Genomic DNA, 21125 nt, shown 5'->3' with positions numbered 1-21125 from the left:
GCGTTCGCCCTGGTGCGTGCTCTGCCTGGTGGCTGTCGGCCTTCTCGCTGATGGCTTCCTGGTTCTCTTTTCTCAGCGATGGTTAGGGTGTTCATGGAACTCCCCGAGCACAAACCCGGGCTGTGCTCTGGGTGGGTTAGGGAGCCGGCAACGCGTAAGCGTTCTTCATCAAAATCCCGTTTTGGCACCGTGCCTTGGCGTGTTCGCTCTCCTTTGGGATGTGTGCCGGGAGAGTTGTTCTGCACAGTCCCAGGCATGGATGGAAGAGCGTGCCACGTGTCCCTGGTTCTGGGCCACCAAGAATCTTCGCTCTCTGTAGGTAAAGCTGTACCTGCTTCCTTCCACTTGTCAAAAAAACCAACCCCAAAACCCCACCCAAACAAAAGAAACAAAACAAAGCACCTCCCCCCCGCCCCCCTAGTTATTTGGACAGGCATTTTTAATTGCATGTTTAAGAAGTTACATTCAAAATTTTCAAGAAGTTCAAGAGCATTTCTGACGCTGTTGCTGCTCTTATCTTTGTTCATCTCGCCCTCCCATAGCCTGATTTTTTTCATATAAATCTTGCATGTTATTGACAACAGGATTACAGGTTTTGCTTGTAAGCTTCCTAGAGCATGGATGACGTCGGTCCTATTCTATCAGTCACCTGTTGCGTACATAAGGATAGTATAAGCAATTTGAAAAATGTTAAATTACATGAAGAATTATGTAAATACTTGCTACGGGGTGGTATTTTTGTGTAAAACTCGTGGTCTGGTTACTGGCAGAATGTGCTTTTTCTCAGTGAGCAAGCCAGTAGCATCTTGGTTAAACATGCGTAGCTGGGTTAAAAGGCAGCAGTAAACCCTATTATGGTTTAGGTCTTCCAAGCATACGATAAATCATTGAAGCCGAAAGATGGTTCCAAGAGCTTTCTGAAGTCTTAAGCTGAACGGCAGCAGCCTTTGAACTTGAAACTTGTTTGGGACTTTCTGATTGTAAAAGGTACTTTTTATTATAAGCCCAGTGGAAAACACTTGACTAATAGCAGTATCTTTTTATATAAGAGGCCGAGGAAAAACAGATATTTTTGGCAATAACAAGTTGGGATCCTGCTACATCAGATCTTAAGATGGGATTGTAATTTTCCAAGAAGTACAAGAAGTTACCATTGGCTGTACTATGGAAACCAGTTCTTCTCTGTTCCCCCTGTTCTGCGGTCAGATGGAGCGCTCGCTACTCTGGCATGGTTTTGGGGAGGGAAGAAAGGTGGTCATTCTGGCAAGCATGTGAAAATACCTCTTCTAACGATACTGGCCCTTTACCAGCCTGAATACCGGACAGCCCATCAGTAACTGATCCGGCACTCTAGCAGGACCTGTTAAGTTAGTGATGTAAATTTTGGGGGTGAACACCCGTCTCCAAGTCAAAATTTCCAGTGTCTCCAACAGGGAGAGAATTTCACTGGCAGAAAATGTCTAGGCTTTGCCTAATGGTATGTAAAAATCATATTTAAAATGGGGAGCATAGCTTGTACTGTGTAACGGTGACTTGTTCTTAGTGAACCGGGAGATTGACTTGAAGGGGGTATGGCTTGAGAGTCTGACTCAAGCCTTGCTGAAGGCAGTAGGGAGATATTCTCGCTGAAGGCAGGATGGGGAATGTATTAGTTCCGGGAAGTATTTAAACTGTTCCTGGCCATAGAGCTGCATTTGATTAAGCACTTGCTTTATCCTGACTGTCTTCTGCTGGTTAGGGGCTAAAGAATTTTCACTGTGGTACTATGGCCACCTACACTTGTCTGATTTTCCCAGCAGGTAAACTTTTTCAGATGAGGAAGATGGTAATAACGCTTTTCTCTGGTGCTGATGCAATAAATGACTGTTTCCTTCAGCAAAGCAAATAGCTCACTGGGGTGTGTAGACCAAAACACCTGTGGTGTTCTACACTACCAGTTTCAAGAGAGTTTTTTTTCCATATGAAAATCTAACACCATCAGGAAAGTGGTTTTGCACAGGGAGGCTCCTTGAGAGTCATGCTTGGTCCTCTCCGTAGCCTCTGGGAGCTGCCACAGCAAGGCCGTCTTGCTTTGACGTTGGTAATGGTTCTTTGGGGTGAAGGTCTAGCTGTTTCACAAGCCAGGAAACCCTCAGTCTTCAGCTCAACATAGGAACATCCATTAGCGGGGGGATCTTCCTCTCTGAAAACTTCTCCCACTGCAGCTCTTTCCCTCTTGAACATAGCAATGCCACCGGGCAGCCGTAAATCTTTGCACTGGGAAAACTCAGCGTGCTTGTCAGTGCCCGGGAGCACAGCAGAGAGAGGAAATGTCTATGAAACCACAGCCTGGGGCGCTCAAATGTTTATCTGCGCTGGTGAGATCATCCGAAAAATTAAATATGATCCTTTATTTTGCATGGTCTTCTGTCTCTCAACTAGCGATCACCTAGGTAAAGGCCCTTAACAGATTTCAGGAATTGGGTAAGGGTCTTCCTGGCTGACTACGATTTGAATGATGTTGAAGTCTTTTGCTCATGGATTTTTACAGTAGATGGGTTCAGTCATTTCATTACAAATGAAAGACGACGGCAAAATTCTTTTATCTGATTTTCTTCTCGTTTCTTTTTATACACTCTGGTTTGTTCTTATTTATGTAGTAAAAAAAAAAAAAAAGTTTTACTGAGAAGTAGGAGTTAAAACGATACTATGCAATGTACTTTACTCCGTTGCCTTCCTGGATTATAAATAACACAGCAACTTTCTCTTTCCGTTCCAGTAGCACTGCTCCGTGGTGGTCTTGTGCTGAGGTACGTGCCGTTCTGCAAGTTTACATGGAGCAAAGAAGATCCTTCTTCTCCAGGGATGTGGAGTCAAAGGCTCTGGGTGTTACGCTCTTATAGCTGGTCCGGGCAGCAGCAAACTAACGTGTTTCTTTAGTTGTGTCCTCAGGAACACTTTCCTATATCTGCAGCCGCTAACCTGCCCCGCCAGACCTTTGTGGATCAGGGGAAGTCTTGTGCCAGAGGCAGGATAGATGAGGCGATGCGCTGCCCTTCTCGTCCTGTGGCTGCCCGCGCGCTGCTTTGCACGGCAGCAGGGCAGCCTGGGCCCCACAGAGTTCCCGGGAGCCTGGGTGCAATGCAAAGGCATGACCGTTGACTGGAACCAGCTGGGAAGCGATGACAAGGCTTGCTTACCAGCAACCAGTCTTTGGATTAAACAGGATGTCTCTGCAAAGGGTTTGGCCACCCTGCTTCCTCCCACAAAGTACGCAAGTAGGGGGGAATTTCTGGCCGGGAAAGGTCAGCCCTGCTCTGGTGTGTCACCTTCTGACAGTGGCAGAGGTGTTCTCCTTCCGCAGCGGGGCACCTCCACCCTCCCTGGCCCCGTGGGCAGAGGGCACCGCGCCTGCTGAGCTGTCTGCAGCATCCAAAGGGTCCCAGAGGTTAACCTCACCTCGAGTCTCCAACCCTTCCTGCTGCCTAAAAGCGGACTTGGGGTATGTTTGTTTGCAGCAAGGTAAGGAACAAGCAGAGGACAACCTCAGGTTTCTACTGGAAAGTGCCTGTCGGTCTTTGCTGCGGACAGGCTGCGTGTCTCTGAAGTAGTCTTTCAGTCAAGGCACCAGTAGGTTAGGGGGTTTGGTTTGGGTTTTGATATTTTACTGTAATCTCCCAGAGCAGGTTCCCTCAGATGTGGAGGTGTTTGAATGAGGCTTTGCCATATCAGGTGCTAAGCAAAATGTTGATTTTTTAAAAATATTTTTTTCCATGTTTCCCTGAAGGTCAGACATTTGTCAGAAGGAGAATGAGACTGAAATAACTTGGTAAAGCATCCCCGGTGGAAAACTTTTCACTTGCCCCAGAATTCATATGCCATTTTCTTACTGCCCAGTGTTGTGGATCCCTTCCAGAGTGGGCTGGGCTATCTTTGCCTGTGACTCAGAACAGAGACACACTGGAAACCTCTTTTTTTTTCTCTCCTTTTGAAAAATGAAGTGAAAGTTTATCAACCTTGTAGAGTTAAATGAGAGCTCGGCCAGGCAAATGAGGAAGTAAAACCTTCCTACAGAATGAGCTCCAACCTGCTCACTGCACTTGTTTGCTCTCAGTTGACATCAGCCTTGCCATAAAGCCTCTAGATACGGGCTGACGACTTCCTTGTGAGCCCCGGGCTGCTCCGAATCCAGCTTCTGGCCCGCGAATGGTGGGACGGTGCTGCTGGGACGCAGAAATCGCAGCTGTCAGGTAAGGTGCAGAGCAAGCAGGGCTACCTGAGAGTACGGCTCGCTCGCTGGGATGTTTGCTTTTGTGGGTTTTGGCAAACGCAGCGGGGAAGGTGGGGAAGAAAAAGGCGAATCTTTTCTTAGTCATCAAGACAACAAATGGCTGGTCTTGTTATTAAGAGTTTATATGTATCTGGAATTTGGGAAAGTAAAAATTCTTATTTTTCTGAAAGCAGAGCAGCCCGTCTTCTTTCAGAGAAACAGCTCGTGGAAGGGCTCGAATGGGCCGGCAGGCTGAGGTGGTTTGTGGCGTGGTTCTCGGGCAGAGAGGAGGAAGGAGAGGCGGCCCAGACCTAAGGTGTGAGGAGGAACACGAACGTGGCAAGGAGCTGTTGCTGCGCTCCCGGTGTTACTCAGCATGCACGTCTGGTTTAGAGAAGCCCCAAACCTGCTCTGTCTTGACCAATGCCAGGTCCAGCTGGGGCCGTGTCCCCTCTGCGCCTGCTCGCATTTTTTACAAAAATTTGGAATTTATTATTTTCTAATTTTCTGAATCTGTTGAAGGATAAAAAAGACAGAAGACCTTGACAGGTCTCTCAATTTTTTGGTCAAATATAATTTTTTTTTTATGGCTAAACTATTAAGATGAAAATAGAATTTCGGAGAAGTCACTAAAGCCAGTCCGTGTGCAGGTGGGTATGCAAGAGGGGGCACAACACCGCAGAGAGAGGGGGGTGCTTTTTAAGCTAGACCATAGTATGGGCACACAACTACCTGGGGATAAATTTAGCCAGGCAATGAGAAGACTTCGGCTCTCAGCGGAGGGAAAACGAGAGCAGCTTCCCAACAGGGACTGCTGACATGAGGGGGGGAAAGTGGCAGGAGGAAATCTAAGTAGTTGGAAAACGAAGGTCATAAAGTTCATAAACGGGATTTCACAACCTGTTTGTCTGTGATAGGAAAAGCTGGACTCTGTGATGCACAATTTCTCCTCGTCATATGTTTTTTTGCTGGTTATAAGCACCCAACTGACCTGTTGGACTTGGGCATGCTACTGTTTACTAAGGTGTAAGCTAGTGATTTCGTTATCCTTTAATTCTCTCTTTAGAAGGGTGACCTCAGTGTTGGCTGTGACCAAGGCTTTCATCTCAGGGTTTCAAACTTGTTCTCTCTGTGGTGAAAACCCCGCAGTCACAATATTACTTATTTTTAATATATGGCCAAACTGCAGCAGAAAGCCAGTGGTTGACTTTGCAGAACCCTCGTGTCGCTAGTGAAGGCTGATACTGCATCGTATCAACCGCAGGCAGCAACCCCGAGCTCCGCATTTCCCTTTCTGCTGCAGTTTGGCCATATATTAAAAATAAGTAATATTGTGACTGCGGGGTTTTCAACCTTGCGCCTTGCAAAACGCTGCCTCTGCGTGCCGGGATACGCGGGCTCGGGGCTTCCTGGGATGGAGCTGGGAAAGCCGTGCGGTGAGCAGCTTTCATCCAGCACGTGCTCGCGTGTGCTGCTGCTGACGTGGGCCGCGAGGTGTGCGCCGCAAGACGGACATGGCCTCTGCATTCAATTGAACCTGCTTTCTGATGAAATCCAGGACAAACACATACACCACAACGTGATGCTAACGTGGAAAAGTGTTGTTCTGATATATGTAAAAAAAAAAGCATCAGAAGAGATAGAAGTACAAGTTTAAAAAATAGTAGTGCTGGCTATTAAAATATGTATTAAATATTTTCTTTTCTACCTGAGGACAGATAGCAACTAAAGTTTTTCACTTACAATAATTAATTAAAACAATCTAGAAACAAACAAACAAAAAATCAAGTAGTACATGTTAAGTGTTTGGAGCCACTGACTGCACACCTGGAAGCAGGGCTTGCTACAGCGCTAGCCCAACTGTGACAGCTTCAGCTGTATTTGGGTACAAAGATACATTAATAGATTTCAGTTCAGAGAGTAGCTATTTCAAAGCTGAGAAATCATTTCAGTAATGAAAAAGCAGGCAAATTCCTTTTCATCTTCAGTCCATGAATTAAAAACAAGGACAGGATGTAAAAACTGTTACACATGTGGATTGTGCTGTGAGGAAAACGGTCAAGCTCACTGGCTAAAATAAGCAACGATTTGGTTTAGATGGAAAAATACACATGGTAGCTGCTTTCCCCTTATGTATATGAAATATTTAAGGTATTTTTTATTTTACTGATGCTATTTGTCACTTTTAACAGAGTGCCAGATTTCTTCCACAGAAGAATACCTGGAAGTTATAAGGCTACATAGAAAAGTAAAGCTCCAAGTTGCATGGGGTGGGGTTATTAACTAATTATCAGGTTTTCCTGCTGAACTAATCAGTTTTAAATTAACTGAACCCAATGCAGATTTCTTCCCCGTAGCCCGGGGAGTCCTTAATGCCCTGGGCAGGGGCTGCACTCACGCTCCTCGCCCCTCTCCCTGTCTCCAGTCCCTCCCTGCCTTCCTCCAGGCGGTTTTGGCTTCTGAGCTCCCGCAGTGGCCCGCTGCTGGGCAGGGAGCGGCCAGCGGGCCGGCAGCGTACAGGGCAGGCTGGGAAGGGGAGCCGGCGGGTGCAATATGGTTACGGCTCTGGGCTCGTCATGGAGGTAGCAGTTTGGTCAGTTAATTCTGCGTCATTTGCTGGCCGCAGTTAGTGAAGGGAAGAGGGCCGCCCTTACGTCCTACAACGTGGGTAGATGAACCAGTCACAGCTTTTATCCAGGTAGCACCAATAACTGCAGAGATGTGGTGAGAGAAGCTCCGGTGCAAGCGTGCCAACAGTGACGGAAGGCGTTTGGCTTGATGGCTGAGCAGTCACCGTGTATGTCCTGCTCTCGTCACGCTTGTTGGGCTGAAGCAGCTCTGGGTATGCCTGCGTATGCTACCCACCACCTTCATTTACTGGGTAGACCAGAAATGTAAACAGTGCAGTTCTGGAGAAGCTTGAAGTAGCTTTCTGCTACTTCTGCACACTCATTTCTGAATTACCAGTTTCTCTTGACAATAAATATAAGTGAAATTGAAACTGCTTTTCAGATTGCCTGCTTCCAACCGCTGCCCAGGCACCTTTCAAAAAACAAGCCGCTTCTCTGAACGTAAAAGCCCTCACTGAAATAGCAAATAACAGGAAAAGAGTAACTCAGGCATCATCAGAACAGACGAGTGACAGAATTTCATAAGGTATGTCTGTGTATACACATACTAGGAAAGACAAAACTATTAAAAAAAGTTCAGAGTTCCCAGCTACTTTGCAAACAACACGTTTCCTTAAATCACTCGATGAAATTTGCTATACTTGTTACGTTGCTATGGCATCTGAGCTCATCCAACAATATTTGACAGATTTTTATCTGTGCCTCACAAACCACACTGAGCAAACTGAAAATCCCCGGTTACACCGCGCTTTATATCATTTCCTGTGAGATAAGTCTGAAGAACAAACTTACGCATACAGCGTGTCTGTAGCCAGCCGGGCTTGCACAGCTCCTGAAGCAGGATGACACCTGCCTGACATAATGCCTGGAGAGTGACAGAGATTGCACGGGACGCTCCAGGGCTTTTATAAATCAGAGTGGACCAGGAAAATGCTTTAATGCTGAGAGAAGACAGCTGATCAGTCAGTCTCTTTGCTGAGCACTAGGCAAATAACCGAGATTGCACGTTCTTCCTTAACGCTTGAATTTTGTTGTTTCTAATCTTTCCCCTACCTAAAGCTGATGCCTGTTGGATGAAGTTGGGAAGAGAGGAGCACTGTGTTTAAAGGAACGTAAATGCCTGCTAAGATGGCACTGGCCAGTTCACTTTCTAGCAAGCCAGTGCCACCACGCTCCAGAAGAGTTTCTGCGGCAGGGGTGGAAGTGCACCAGAGCAAGCTGGATTTTTTCTGCAAGCTGGGCTATGGTAAGCAGGACATCTGCAAAGTGCTGGAGAACCTGGGCCAAGAGGCCCTGGAGGATGATGTGCTGAAAGAGCTGATTCGGATGGGGAGCAAACCTCAAGCTCTAGAGGCCCAGGTTCAGCCTTCCCCGCTAAAACTTGTTGCCCGTGGCTCATGTAGCGCTTCGCCGGGGTCGAAGTGGCTTGGAGAAGATGAAGGTGATTCTTCCAATCATTTGAGACCCATTGTGATCGATGGCAGCAATGTTGCAATGAGGTAAGCTCTGCTTCCTAAAACAGAGATCCTAAAAGGGATCTCTCTTCCTCTGAAGCTTTTGAATTTTAAAGCTGCTGGCTTGAAGTCTGTTTCTTCTTCAGGTGAGAGGTGCATTGATATGTTTGATGTATAATGTACGAACCACTGCTTATTCCTGTTCTTTGGCTGAGGCACAGCTTCTGGGGACCTGCTGTCTCTATGCCCATAAATACGCACGCCAAGCGCAATCACTGGTTCGCTCTGCAGTTTGACCTTTCGTAAGCCACCAGCTAGCTAACCACTACTGTTTATGGCAGCATGATTCAGCAGCTCTCCCTCCCTTTTAGTTCACCACTGATGCTTATGTGCCTTTTCAAATGGGTACCTAGGATTTCTAAATCTGTATGCTGAGGTGTTTCCAGGAAAAACTGATAGACAGAACAGCCCACCTAACCTAAGAAGGAGAGGGAAAATAAAGACAGGTGGATGTGGCTCCTAACAACATCACAGCTGTACTGTTTTGACTTTGCAAGTAAACCCCAACAATGTTCCCGGCTTGTCTATTTTTGTTCATTTTGGGTTTGGCTTCGTTTTTATGGAAATATCAGGGAATTGATACTTGACCTGTACTGAATAGTCTCATTTCCTCCTTAATTAATTCTGTTTCTGGAAAATGTCATAGCAACCCATCCTGGCCAGCTACATTTCCTAAGCAGTGCCCTGACACTGTGAAAGCGCTCTTACCGATGGGGAGCCTGGCACGTCCATGTGGATGGGAAGGCCAAAGACAGTCGTGGGTTGGCCTCTGTTTGCCTGAGCCATATGAACGGTCAGAGGCCCCAGCAGTCGGGAGTCCAGGGCGTGCTGGCTATCCACCGGTTTTCCCTGTTAACTTCCCTTCCCGCTCAGCATGGCCAAGCCTGTCCTTGCAGGTTGGGATAGGGCAGAGGAGGGCTTCCTTCTTCGGTTGGCTTTGGTGTGAGGTGAGATGACACCACATCCCCTCTGGTTAGAGGGCAAAGGGGACAAGTAAATCCAGACCAACTGTAGGCTAAGCAAATTATGCCATCTTCTGGATGAAGGGAGAAATCCCATCCGAAAACGAGGGGTTCCTCGGTCAGGGCAGCTCACGAGGAGTGAGAAATACACAACAGAGCAAAATCGCTTAGCCTTGGCTGGGCCATGACCTTGGTAGCCAGGTGTTAGGATCTCCTGCCCCCATTTGCGTTTTCACCCTAGACCCTCCTTAAGGTGTCCTTCTTGCCTCTCTGCAAAAGAAATGGGCACCCATTCAGGCAGAGCAGCTGAGCTGAGCGCCTACCCTTTCATTGTGTTAGGGGCAATACTACCCCTGACTGGCCATGTCCTTCATTCTCCTGGCACAACCTTGTCCTCGCCAATTTACCAGGGTTTTTTAGAGCAGGCATAGGCAGGCAAGGCAGAGAACAGCATTGTTTCTAAGATGGCAGAAGATGCACCCTTGCCACTGAGCAGGAGCCCAGAGTAGGTTGGTGGCTAATGAGATAGTGCCTGTTTTGGGCTTGGAGTACTCTGGGAAAGCTCCTAGATCATCCTGCTGCGCCAGCCCATGGACGGGAGCTTGCTAGACAGAGATTATTTAAAACAAATGTCATTACAGGTATGTGCAGCAAGTGGCTTGAGCTAGCACGTTGTATTGCTTTTCTAAACCGCATGCCCACCTAAATGGGTTTTTCAAGAAGCCACATGTGCTTCTGGCATGTAAAATTTAAATCTTTTTGTAGACCAGTTTCCAAAATATGAGTCTGAGAGATGTTTGCCTGGTAGATTATTGAAGGCTGGTGTTCTGCTGTGGATTCCTTGTCTTTCACCTGAAAGGAATTAGAGGAATGTGAAGTACTTCTGAGTTTCAGAAAGGCAAAGGTTTTACAGCTTCTCTCAGACATCCCCAGCCTCTGTCTTGATAAAGTTAAAGGCTACTTGGATGATGAAGACTATTGAGCCTGTCAGTTCAGTTCGTACTGAACCGAAGCAGCCTGCAAGGAGCTGCTTTCCTCTCCTGGATGCCTTTCCAAAGCAGTGCTGAATGGCATTTACTTTGGCTAATGGGATGGGCTTGGTGAGTGCTTTCGGTATCCTCATTTTAATTTTTCTGGTTTGCTGCTGTCAGATGGAGAAGGCCTGTTTGCAGAAGTCAGGGAAAAGGGATGTTAGGTTTTCTTGCTGGGAATTGTTGCTGGATTGGTGTTTCTGGAGCATTTCAGAGCTGGCATTGAGGGCCCATTGTGGGCTGCAAGGTTTTGAAAAGGATGTACATGCCCCAGGGTAATGTGAGTGAGCTGGCAGCCTCCAATCATCAGTTGGCCTCTCCATAGAAACTGAATGGAAAATAACCCTGCCTTCAGCCAGTCTGACTAGTCAAGCGTCTCAGTACACTTTGCGTTTCCATCAGATGCAATGAAAAACTTATCCGTCTGCCAGCCTATCCATGGGAAGCGGGCAGGATGGTTTAGCAAGGCTAGCGGAAAAAAACAAATGGAGTTGTGTTAATATGAAAAGGGAACTGTCATAACCCTATTCACTGCACACGAAAGAGGCTACCTAGTCTAGTGCTTGCACTCACACCTAGTTTTTAAGCTGTGATAGGTAGAGAGGCCTTTTCCTAGGCCAGTGGAGTCCTGTGTTAGGCTCTCTCCCTTCTGCCAAAGCTGTGGCTGATGCTGTGTCGTGACCAGCTGGAGATGGGGCCATTTCCAGTTTTCAAAAGGAGTTGTTTTGACTAAACTTCTTCTCAAGGGGTTGGAATTGCACAATTTAAAAAGGAACCACTGCATGCTAATTACAGATTAATTGCCGGAGTCACAGTGAGGCCAAATTGCTGCTTCAGTTTCTAAGAGATGGGCCCTCTGATCTGTGACCCAAATGCAATGTATCCTGTTGCTGGCAGGAGGGGGAGAGGTGGGACTGAGTTATGACAGATCAGTCATGGTCCACGGACTATGGGGGTGCGTGGGAAAGGTGACTGACAGATGCCAGTCTGTTGTCAGGCAGCACATGCAGGGAGAAAGTAAAGTTTTAAAGCCCCTGCTCCATTGCACGGCAGACATTGGTGTTCAGTTGTGTTGACGCTGCAGCCCACCGTGCGTGTACGTACTGTTTTAGGTACACGTTCCCCAGGTTTGGCTGTAGCAATATAGCAGCAACTGGATTAAGTGATAACGCTGAGAAACAATTCCAGGTGCCTCTTCTCACTTGTTCTGCTTGTCCTTTTGGGCGAATCACCTGTGCTTGAGTGCTTTACCTTCTGCACTGGGGGTACATCTAGAATTACTTTTCTAAAGCTGACAAGGTTATATATATATGGATAGTCAATGTAAAAGCAGGCTGTTGTTGAACTTTGTTTGAGCCGTGGTATTAAAGATGTACCTAGACTTCCTTTTAAAGGCAGCTATCTGAAAAAGTCACCTAGACTTCCAATTCACCTGTCCAGGTGACTTTATACCTGTCCTGAGTAGATCCTATCCTTTAAACCCGAACAAAACAGTTGCTCTTGAATGGAGATTAGATGTGTCGAGCACTTCAGACCATTTATTATTGGTGGTTGTTTTTTTTTTTTTTTTTAGACTTCCTATTGCCCGGGTAGCTATTAATAAACAACTGGGTTTCTTCCTCTGAACTGCGCTATTTTTCATTTGTGGTCACCATTTCAGCACTGAAACTTTTAATAAGTGTAAGATGGAGCTTTGATTATGAGGCTGATGCAGGCAGAACCTAGATTTGAATTCCTGGTGGATGGTGGGGAGAGAGGCATTTAAGACTCTGGCATCATCCAGAGGTGAAAGCCTGAGTGAGACTATGGTCATATTATCCAGAAAGCTCAAAGTACAAGGATGAGATTTCTGTAGATACTGTGAGCGTGTTCATCCATTTTAAGACTTTGTGTAGAGTTTATTTTTGTTTCCTTGTGTAGAGGTATTTAACAAGTTACCTTCCTTTACACGTGCACTGCACTGTATTCAAGTTTTAGATAAGAGAATGACAAGCAGTAAGAACTTTCAATGCGGGGGGGAGAAACTTAGGAAGGATATATCACCTCTAATTGTTTTTCTTGAGGTTGCTTTCTGTGTCATGCTCTGAATATTGATAATTCTCCAGAACCCGCCTTGCCTGCATCCTCTACAGCACCTGTCTTAGGGCTTTCCTACCCCTCTATGCAATGAAGACAAAATCCACCAACTAGGGCAAGATAAAGATGGGCCTGAGGTGCCTGTGGCCATCTCCACTGAGGTCTTGCCCTGTTTTTGCTGTCCTGGGATAGGTTCTCCATATTTCCCACCCTGCCTCTTACAGGTTTCCTTCCCCCATAGTTTGACTCCTGTTTCCAAAAGAGGTCAGCAGCAGAATGACCTGTAATCACACTTGCAGCTGCTTCAGGTATTAAAATCCTTAATGTCACTGTTACCACAGAAGAAAATTCCCACGTTTTATTTCCCATGGGAAAGCCTCGTGGGTTTCTGCTTCTGCTGGAAGAAACTCTCACTCCTCAAACTATTATCAGACAAGGCACATGAAAGGTCTGACGCAGCCTAAGATCTTGCTGGTACTTTAGGATCCAAGTCCATCCAGATGCAGATGGAAGGAACAGGCTTGGGTAGCAGGCAGGTCATAGAAATGGGGGGTAGGCTACCTCTGGTTTTAAGTAGCAAAACTGCTTCGGATAACAAGTTTCTGGTTCCACTGGAGGAGGTGTTTGGATCCGTCCAACCAGGACACCCTGCCAGGTTGATTTCTTGGAAACTGGTGAATGACACAAAAGCTGTTTGTTTTGCCTTTTTGTTACTGGCTCAGTTAAAGAGAACTCTAAGCGTCTTGAAAGCTTTGCTTCACCATCCTCCTCCTTTTTTTTATAGTCACGGAAACAAAGAGGTGTTCTCCTGCTGGGGCATTCAGCTGGCAGTGGATTGGTTTCGAGAAAGGGGGCACACGTACATCAAGGTTTTTGTCCCACTCTGGAGAAAGGAGCCCCCTCGACAAGATAGTCCAATTGCAGGTAGGTCACCGTCCTGGGCATAATTTGGCAACCATTAGGTGCAGTTTGGAGGCAGGGGGTGCAAAGAGTCCAGTACGGTTTTGCCCTGTGAAGACAAGCACAGTGCAAGCTGTGTGTCAGGTTTCCATCACTTGAATGAGTCATTAATTTATTGCTGCACGCTCCTGGTTAGCAGCTAAAACTGCATACAAGGCTCTGTTACACTGCTTTGAGCCTTCTGCTTTAGAAGCACAAGTTGCTGCCAGCTGGGTTAAAGAAAGAGTGAGTTTGCCAGCTCGCAACAAGTCTGCAGAGCTTTCAAGGCCAGCCAGGAGACCATGACACTGTTTCACGCATTATCCAAAGGCAGCAGTATCCGAAGGGTTCACTACTGCGTGACTGCTAGCTGTTAGCCTATTTCCCTGATACAGGAGCTACACGGGTTCCTCTTCCAGGAGAAGGAGACGCACCATCTGAAGTCTGTGGAGGGCGGCAAGATTTAGTTTGTTTGGAAATAGATCTGCCAGATCTCTGCCAGCAGCTTGGCATCTGCAGCTGCAGCTGAGGCGGCTGGGGATCTGCCTTCTGTGTAGCAGGAATGCCAAGAAGCCAGAGTGTCCTCAACGGCAGCAAAAGAAGTTTGTTTGTTTGTTTGTTTTATCAATCAGGCACATTGTATCTCCCAGTAACGCTCATACCAGGGCTGGTGATGAGCCTTTTAGCATCTAGTGGGGTAAAAAGGGAACTACAGGGGTTCAGCGTATCTCTGGTGTAGAATTCAAGCCAGCCTTCTACGGATTAGGCTTAAAAATTAAAAAAGGTATCTCAGATTTTAAGATTAGATGCTTTTGTAAAAGACCCGATTTTCAAGTTGCCAAGTAATCACCAGATATCAGCGCATCTGAAAATCACACCGCTTTAAGTTGCCTAAAAGGCTGGAACATCTTTACGTTCCTGTAGGCTTCTAGCACAAGATGGAGACCTGGTCATTATTAATTGATTATTTTTGTATTTTTATTTTTTCCCCTCCTATTTCTGCCAACCACCCCACCAGATCAGCACATTCTTGAAGAGCTTGAAAAGCAATCGATCCTTGTGTACACCCCATCCCGGAAGGTGAAAGGCAAGAGGGTCGTTTGCTACGACGATCGCTATATAGTGAAAGTTGCTTATGAGAAAGATGGAGTCATTGTTTCCAATGACCATTACCGGGACCTCCAGAATGAAAACCCCGAGTGGAAATGGTTTATTGAGCAGCGACTACTCATGTACTCTTTTGTCAGTAACAGGTAAGAGACAGTTGTTGTTAAGCAATCTTTAATTTAAACGTTAGGGGCCAACTCAGCTCCAGCATCAATGCACCTCCCACCAGTGGCAGAGTAGGCGAGCCTTTTTCTGAAGAGAATTTACTGCAACTTTTCTTATCTCGTGTCCTTAGTTCCTGCTCCCTCAGCTTTGGTCTAAAACCCCCCAGTCACTCTTCAGTGAACTTTTCTATTTGAAAGGCAACATTAGTGACCAGCTTCTTTCCAATCCAAACTGGGATGTTAACCCAAGGCCTGGTATCTTTTCATTTCTATTTTGTAGCAGGGTAACAGAATTAAATCAGTGAGAGGAGGCTGGCTATCTGGCTGTATTTTCAATGCCCCTACAAGGCAGAGCAGCACCTTTTCCTATGTTTTTCTAGTCATAACTTTCTAGAAGAGAGACAAGAAGCTGGTCTCTCTGTCCCCTTAACCATCCCCATTGGGGAAGGTTTTCATTAAGGCACTTGCACCACGCCAGTGAGGCTGAGCCGTGTGCTCCTCAGTCTGTAGGTACTAACCTTGTCTGAGTTTCCTACTAGCAGAGGTGCTTGTCAGCAGTCAGTTTGGCCGGGGAAACGCACGTGCAGACATCCCATGTGCGCGGGCGAGTCCAAGCGGAGAAGGCGCCGCACACAGTGGCACTCTCCGTGGGTCAGGATGCAGACGTGGCTCTCCCACCGCCAAAACTGGATGGGAGCGCTTGGCACTGGGTTTCGGTTTCCCTGTAACACGTTGTTCACCGAAATGCAGTCGCTGAACATCAGCATACTGTCTTTCTTGAAGCTCCAGTCCATTATCTCCAACTACCACCAGGCTTCTTCCCTAGTTACTAACGGGTTACAAGTATTTATATGATATTTTCCTTCCTGTTTCATAGGGATTGCCAGATCTTTTCAGAACCCTTCCCTCAGAAAGTCTAGCTGCTACTCTGAAGCTCGTTTGAGTAGTCTGAGCGGGACCTTCTTGCACAGCTTTGGGAACCTCTCAAAAAGCACAGCCTGAAGTTGGAGGTTTCAGTCCCATTATGCACATGAACAAACTCCTGGTGGTGCAGGGGGGGTGCAGGTGAACAAATTCCCTTCCCCTCCTGCCTGTGACTCCCTTCATCCAACAGAGGGTTGTTCCATGGGTGGGTGCAGTGCAGATTCGTTTGCAAACAAGTTCAGAGATGCTGATTAGTTTTCTTCCTGAAGCATCACATTCGGGTACTGGCATAGAAGAATAAACAGTTTTATTGGAGCATTTTTGCAGGCCTTGTAGCAGGAAGCCTTTACTGAATCCTTGAAAAAGGCTGGGCTTGTTTATCACACCACATGCATGATCAGCTGTAGCTCTGAATTAACCACTGGCTTTTTAAACCTCATTCTCCTACAAGTATTTAGTAAGAGAAAAGCGCGTTTGCTGTGGAAGGGAGCTGCCGGTGAGGATCGCAGTGCTGGGACCACAGAGGAGTTTGCTGCTGCTGCTGCTGCTTCAGAGAAAAAGGAAGCGATGCTGTAACGGCCGGGGCTGCCGGCCGGCCAGAGCTGCGCCAAGCCGCCCCGGGTTCCCAGTTGTTTTATTAGGCAAAAACAACTACATGAAGCTGAAGTATTGGCTTGGCAGGCAGGAAGGCACTGTGTCTAGTAGTGCAGCCTGATTCCTGAAGGCCAGGCTACAAAAGGATCGCAAGGATTTTCTGCCCTAAACGTGCCACAAGCTGTGAGGGCACTTTAGCTCCAAAAGCTCAAGGTAGCTTTGTTACCCCTGTGACTTTTTCCTCTTTCAGGTTTATGCCTCCTGATGACCCGTTAGGCCGGCATGGACCCACGCTTAACAACTTCCTCAGCAAACAGCCGGTGCTTCCTGACCCAAAGTGGCAGCCTTGCCCCTATGGTGGGTTTCCCTCCGTGCTGTGAGCTGCCACCCCTCTTCCTCCTGCCCCTTGCTGCCTAGCGGCGCTTTCCTTCGGCTAAGGGCAAGCGCCGTTGCCACGTGCTGTCCTACTTGGCGCTTTGTGTGGTAGAGTTTTTGGCCAGGGTGATGCTTTTTTCCCCTCCTGCTTAAGTGGCTTCAGCCTCAGCAAAGGCAGCAGCTGGTTTTGGCTCCTCCATCCTTACCTGCGCGCAGCACCCAAACCAGGCACCGTGGCCATGCTGACCTCCCCCAGCCTGCACACGCTTTTCACATTCCAGGGTGGATTTCCATTACAGCACTTGGGAAAGGCCATCCAAATGCTCTCCCCTCCCAGGACAGCTTTCCAGTAACGTGGAGATTTCTCAGAAGTAAATCTCTATACTATTTTTTAAAGCGACCCTTTGTAGCAGAAGGTCTCCCAGCCCATCAAGTGCAGCAACCGGAACTTAAATGAATTTCAGACACTTCCAAAATAGCAGAAACTTCCTTTCCCTGCTGCTTCACCCTGCTATTTAGGTCAGCAACATTTAAATCTGGGGTCAAAAGTACTGAACTGGAAAACAGCACTTCCCCTCTTCACTGTTTGTCCTCACCCCACCCTTGCAAACGCACAGCGCTGGGAAAAGCGATGAGTACATTAATCGACGTGGGTGCCAGCAACAACCTCCTGTTTGATTTTTGATTCTTTCAGGTAAAAAATGCACCTATGGCAATAAATGCAAATATTACCACCCGGAGAGGCCACATCAAGCTCAGCTCTCGGTTGCTGATGAGCTCAGGGCCAAAATAAAGGTGCCATTAAGCCTGGGGAAAGAGGAGGAGCAGCGTAACCGCTCAGCGTACAGGACCAGAGGAGAGCCTGCACTGCCTGACGCCTGCGCAGAAACGCTGCGAGAAGCCAGCGGCTGTGCAGGGTCTTCCTGCTACCCAGGGTGGTCCCCGGGGAGCCGTTGTGAGCAGCCGTCCGGCGCCTGGGCTGGTGGCCCCGGCACTGACCTGGGGCTGGACCAGCGTTTGCTACAGCCAGAGCCACTGCGAGAGCAGCCTCTCCTGGAGAAGATGTCAGCGCTGTCCGTCAGTGATGACACTTACGGTTACAATCGGTCCATACGTACCTCTCAGGAGAGAGAGGTGACAGACAGTCCTCATCACTGCGGTGACCTCAGGCACAACCCATACTCGCTTCATCACCCCCATAGCCTGGACCACACCTGCCTACCGGGATGCCCTTTCCAGCAAACGGTGCTCCCGCCCACGCGGGGCGGGATGTGCCCAGACCACAGCTGGCCTCAGGAACGCTGTGGCATGCACGGGATGGGTCAGAGGAGCCGCTACATCCCTGATGGTGCTCAGCGCAAACAGGTCCTGGAGACTCAGCACCATGTTTTGCCGCAGTCCGCAGCTCTTCCCCCTGACCCGCTTCACTTGTACAGCGAGCACCAGCTGCAGCAGCAGCACTCTTTCCCCGGCCGGCCCCCACGGCAGCCCTTTCTCTTAGACTCCAGCAACGGGCTGGGCTTCTTCCAGAAAGCCCATGCTTACCCCGATGCCTCTTATGGTGACTACTGGCCCACCCCAGCTGCAAGGCCACCTTCTGCCCAGCAAGCACACATACACAGGGAGCTGTGCTCCCTTTTCCCTTACGGCGAGTTGAACCACATCATGGCTTTGTACCCCGATATCAAGGATGTTGCTAGCTTGACTTTACTGATTCAAAGACACAGAAACTTGTGAAGCCTCCAGATCAAAACTTTCCCAACGAGCCTGGAGCACAAAGCTGAGGCTTAATGAAGTGTTATTAAAGGGCTTTATGGCAAGGGTTATAGCTGTTGCAGGAGCACAAGTCTAAGCATCAACCAGCTATGTTGCATGGGGCATCAGGTCAAGGGAAAAGGCTGCCGCTCACTGCAGAGGGATCGCATTCATCTCCCGTGGAAGTGAACAGGAGGGCTCGGGGTAACCGGGCTGTCAGCATTTAAACCTCACTGGTGACTGGTTTCAGGGTGGCATAGATCTTCATTAATGCCTTGAAACACTAGACATGCTTTTAAAGTCTAAACCTACTGTTCAGCTACCGTAAAAGAACCATGCTCCATGGGTCCCAGTAACAGGCTCTCCATAGACCCCCATGACTACTTGCTCAGCTAGCACAGAAAAGTAATTTGCCCTATTCACCTGGCCTGTGCTCTCTGCTAGAAGGCATCTTCAGGTGCATATTATTGCCTTCTAGCTTTCAAAGACATCTCCTATTTATAAACCAATGCTATGAGCCCACAGGATCACTATCAGAGGTGGTGGAGATACTCCAGAGCACTTGAAGACAGCCGCAGGTACCTTTCTCAGGAATCACGCACAATACAAGTCAAATCAGGGCAGTCATCTGCAGTATAAGTCCCGATGTGGACTGAGGGATCAGGGTTGTTTCTTTGTTTTTGAATTGGCACAGATGATACCAAGGGCGGGGGGGAGGGGCTTCAAAATGCCTCTGTTGTACCAAACAAGAAAACTATTGTTGACTTAACGCTTAATTACCAAACGTGGTCCCATAATGCAATTATAGAGCTGATTTATGATTACAAACTTCTAAACCGTGTTCTGTTGGGACATGTTTGATTTTCAGTAAGCTGTAAAGCTGCTAATCTCTGCATTATTCCACTGAATTCTTCAGGATGTAATCCAAATATTAAGGTTGATCCTGAAAGTTTTTGGCATTATACCAAAGTTTGAGTATGTCAATATGACATGTTTTAAAAATGCTTTAATACATTATAAAATGGTCATCTAGAACACTTTATGCTCTGAATAATGTTGTCTTTTTTCTTTTTTTGTTTGTTTTGATTTTTTTAATTCTTTTTCCATTCCTCTTAGCACTGATGCTTCATCAAGTCCAGCGTTCGGGTAGAACTTACAAACTTTCTGACTCTGCAGTCTCTCTGTTAGGTTCTTCTCTGAAGGGCAGTCGGTGATGTTGGGCCTGGGCAGGAATTAAACATGGCCCTCGCTGACAACTCTGAATTCTCTTCCTTTTGAAAAGATGACTAAGGAGTAGTAATTTGCCTTTAGGGACATTAACACATGATGCATTTTTTAAAGTGATAATAGTTAAACCTCTTTCCCTCTGGAAACCACCAGCAGCTGTTTTTTGGAGGTGGCGTTTAAAGAGTCTTCGGGAAATAGGTGTACTGTATCGGTTCAGTCTCTTACGGCCATGTGGTTGGCTGCAAGAAATTCTAACTTGGAGGTATGATTTATCTTCACAGAACGTGATAGTTTTTTCCACATGTCATGAATTTTCCACTAATTATAGTCATAATATAGAGATATTATACTGGGATCACCAGAATGGCTTATAAATTTATCCACTGCATATTACATAAAGATTAGAAATGACATTAAAACAAACGTACGGAATAAACGCCCTGTGAAACGATTTGAAAAGTACTCGAGTTCTGCAGCCATCGCTAGTTGCGCTGAAACACGCCCCGCACCACACGTAACACATTGAAGCGACCTGAGACATTTCACGGACTAAATGCATATATTGCGCCTATGCAAGGCCAGGCTCATGGGCTTGCTTAACAACCTGTACCAGAGCTGCCCCAGCTACTGCTGTACACAGAGATACACTCACAGGGAAAGTGCGATGTGGAGTGGAAAAAAACCCTTCCACATGCTGAAACAGAGCAAGTCCCAAATGACAGCATTCAGAAAATATACCCACAGCAACGGAGCAGGAGAGAACCGTACACGTCAACGTTTATTTTTACGTCTGGAACGTATGTTACATATTTCAATACAGAAAGCATTTAAAATCTAGAGGAAAACTGGCACACTGCCTTTATATAGTGCCCTCGGCTTGCTGGAGACGTGCGCAAGCTTTTCTCCTTTTCCTTTGAGGTTGCACAGGAATTTGATGGTTGTTCAAAACCCTCTCTCGATGTTTAGTAACTTACTTTTCTTTCATTTCTGTCTTATTTACTGGGGAATCTTTCAGTAAAATACATAGAGTGTGCATTCTGCTGAGAAAGCGTCTGAGAAAATGCATCAGACTTTGGCGCTAAACAGAACTTGATTTCTCTTGGCTCTTCTGCTCACCAGCGGGTTTTTCTCATGGAGCTTTTGTTCGAAGGGCAGCCCAGCAGCAGTGCTGTGTCACTGCCTGCTTGAGGGGAACTCTGCCGCTGGCCGAGAGCCCACGGAAAGCACAGACTGTGTCGTTATTTCACCACAGCACAAGCATCTGGGGCTCAGGACTCTGCTGCAGAGCCTTTTGCACTTTCCAAGGCAGGAGGATTTCTTTTTGGCTCTGTCAGCTCCTGAGGTAAGGGAAGGGGCTGCTAACAGAAAGGAGCAGGCAGCTTTTGCACAGGCAGGGTAGGAGGCTGTTGCTATTTGGTATCTCTGCCGAGACGCATTCGACTCCAGCTCTTGCTGCCAAGTTGAAAATGAATACTTAAATCCCAATAGGCTCAGAAAGCCCTTGATGTTCTTTGCTTTTTGGTTGTCAAGACTCTTTGAGAAAAGGACTGAAGCAGTGGGAGCAATCCTCCAGGAGAC

The 21125-nt window shown here is 47.2% G+C and overlaps 1 protein-coding gene across 2 annotated transcripts; it reads left to right on the top strand.

The window, feature by feature from the left end:
* Nucleotides 1-1019: 1019 nt before the first annotated feature.
* ZC3H12D (zinc finger CCCH-type containing 12D) lies at nucleotides 1020-21125 on the top strand. Of its 2 annotated transcripts, none has more exons than XM_087774838.1 (6): nucleotides 1020-4229; nucleotides 7939-8378; nucleotides 13247-13386; nucleotides 14420-14654; nucleotides 16441-16547; nucleotides 17260-21125. In XM_087774838.1, the coding sequence occupies exons 2-6, from the start codon at nucleotides 7996-7998 to the stop codon at nucleotides 18300-18302; spliced, it is 1908 nt and encodes a 635-aa protein (XP_087630964.1). In that variant the 5' UTR covers nucleotides 1020-4229; nucleotides 7939-7995; the 3' UTR covers nucleotides 18303-21125. The 2 variants fall into 2 exon arrangements, with proteins under 2 accessions (XP_087630964.1, XP_087630963.1); XM_087774837.1 differs by lacking the exon at nucleotides 1020-4229 and adding an exon at nucleotides 7267-7405.

Source organism: Nipponia nippon, unplaced genomic scaffold (assembly GCF_047370975.1).
Source record: "Nipponia nippon isolate SJK-2023a ecotype South Korea unplaced genomic scaffold, ASM4737097v1 scaffold_4, whole genome shotgun sequence".
Classification (NCBI taxonomy): Eukaryota; Metazoa; Chordata; class Aves; order Pelecaniformes; family Threskiornithidae; genus Nipponia; species Nipponia nippon.
This window is presented reverse-complemented; position numbering and strand designations above follow the sequence as displayed.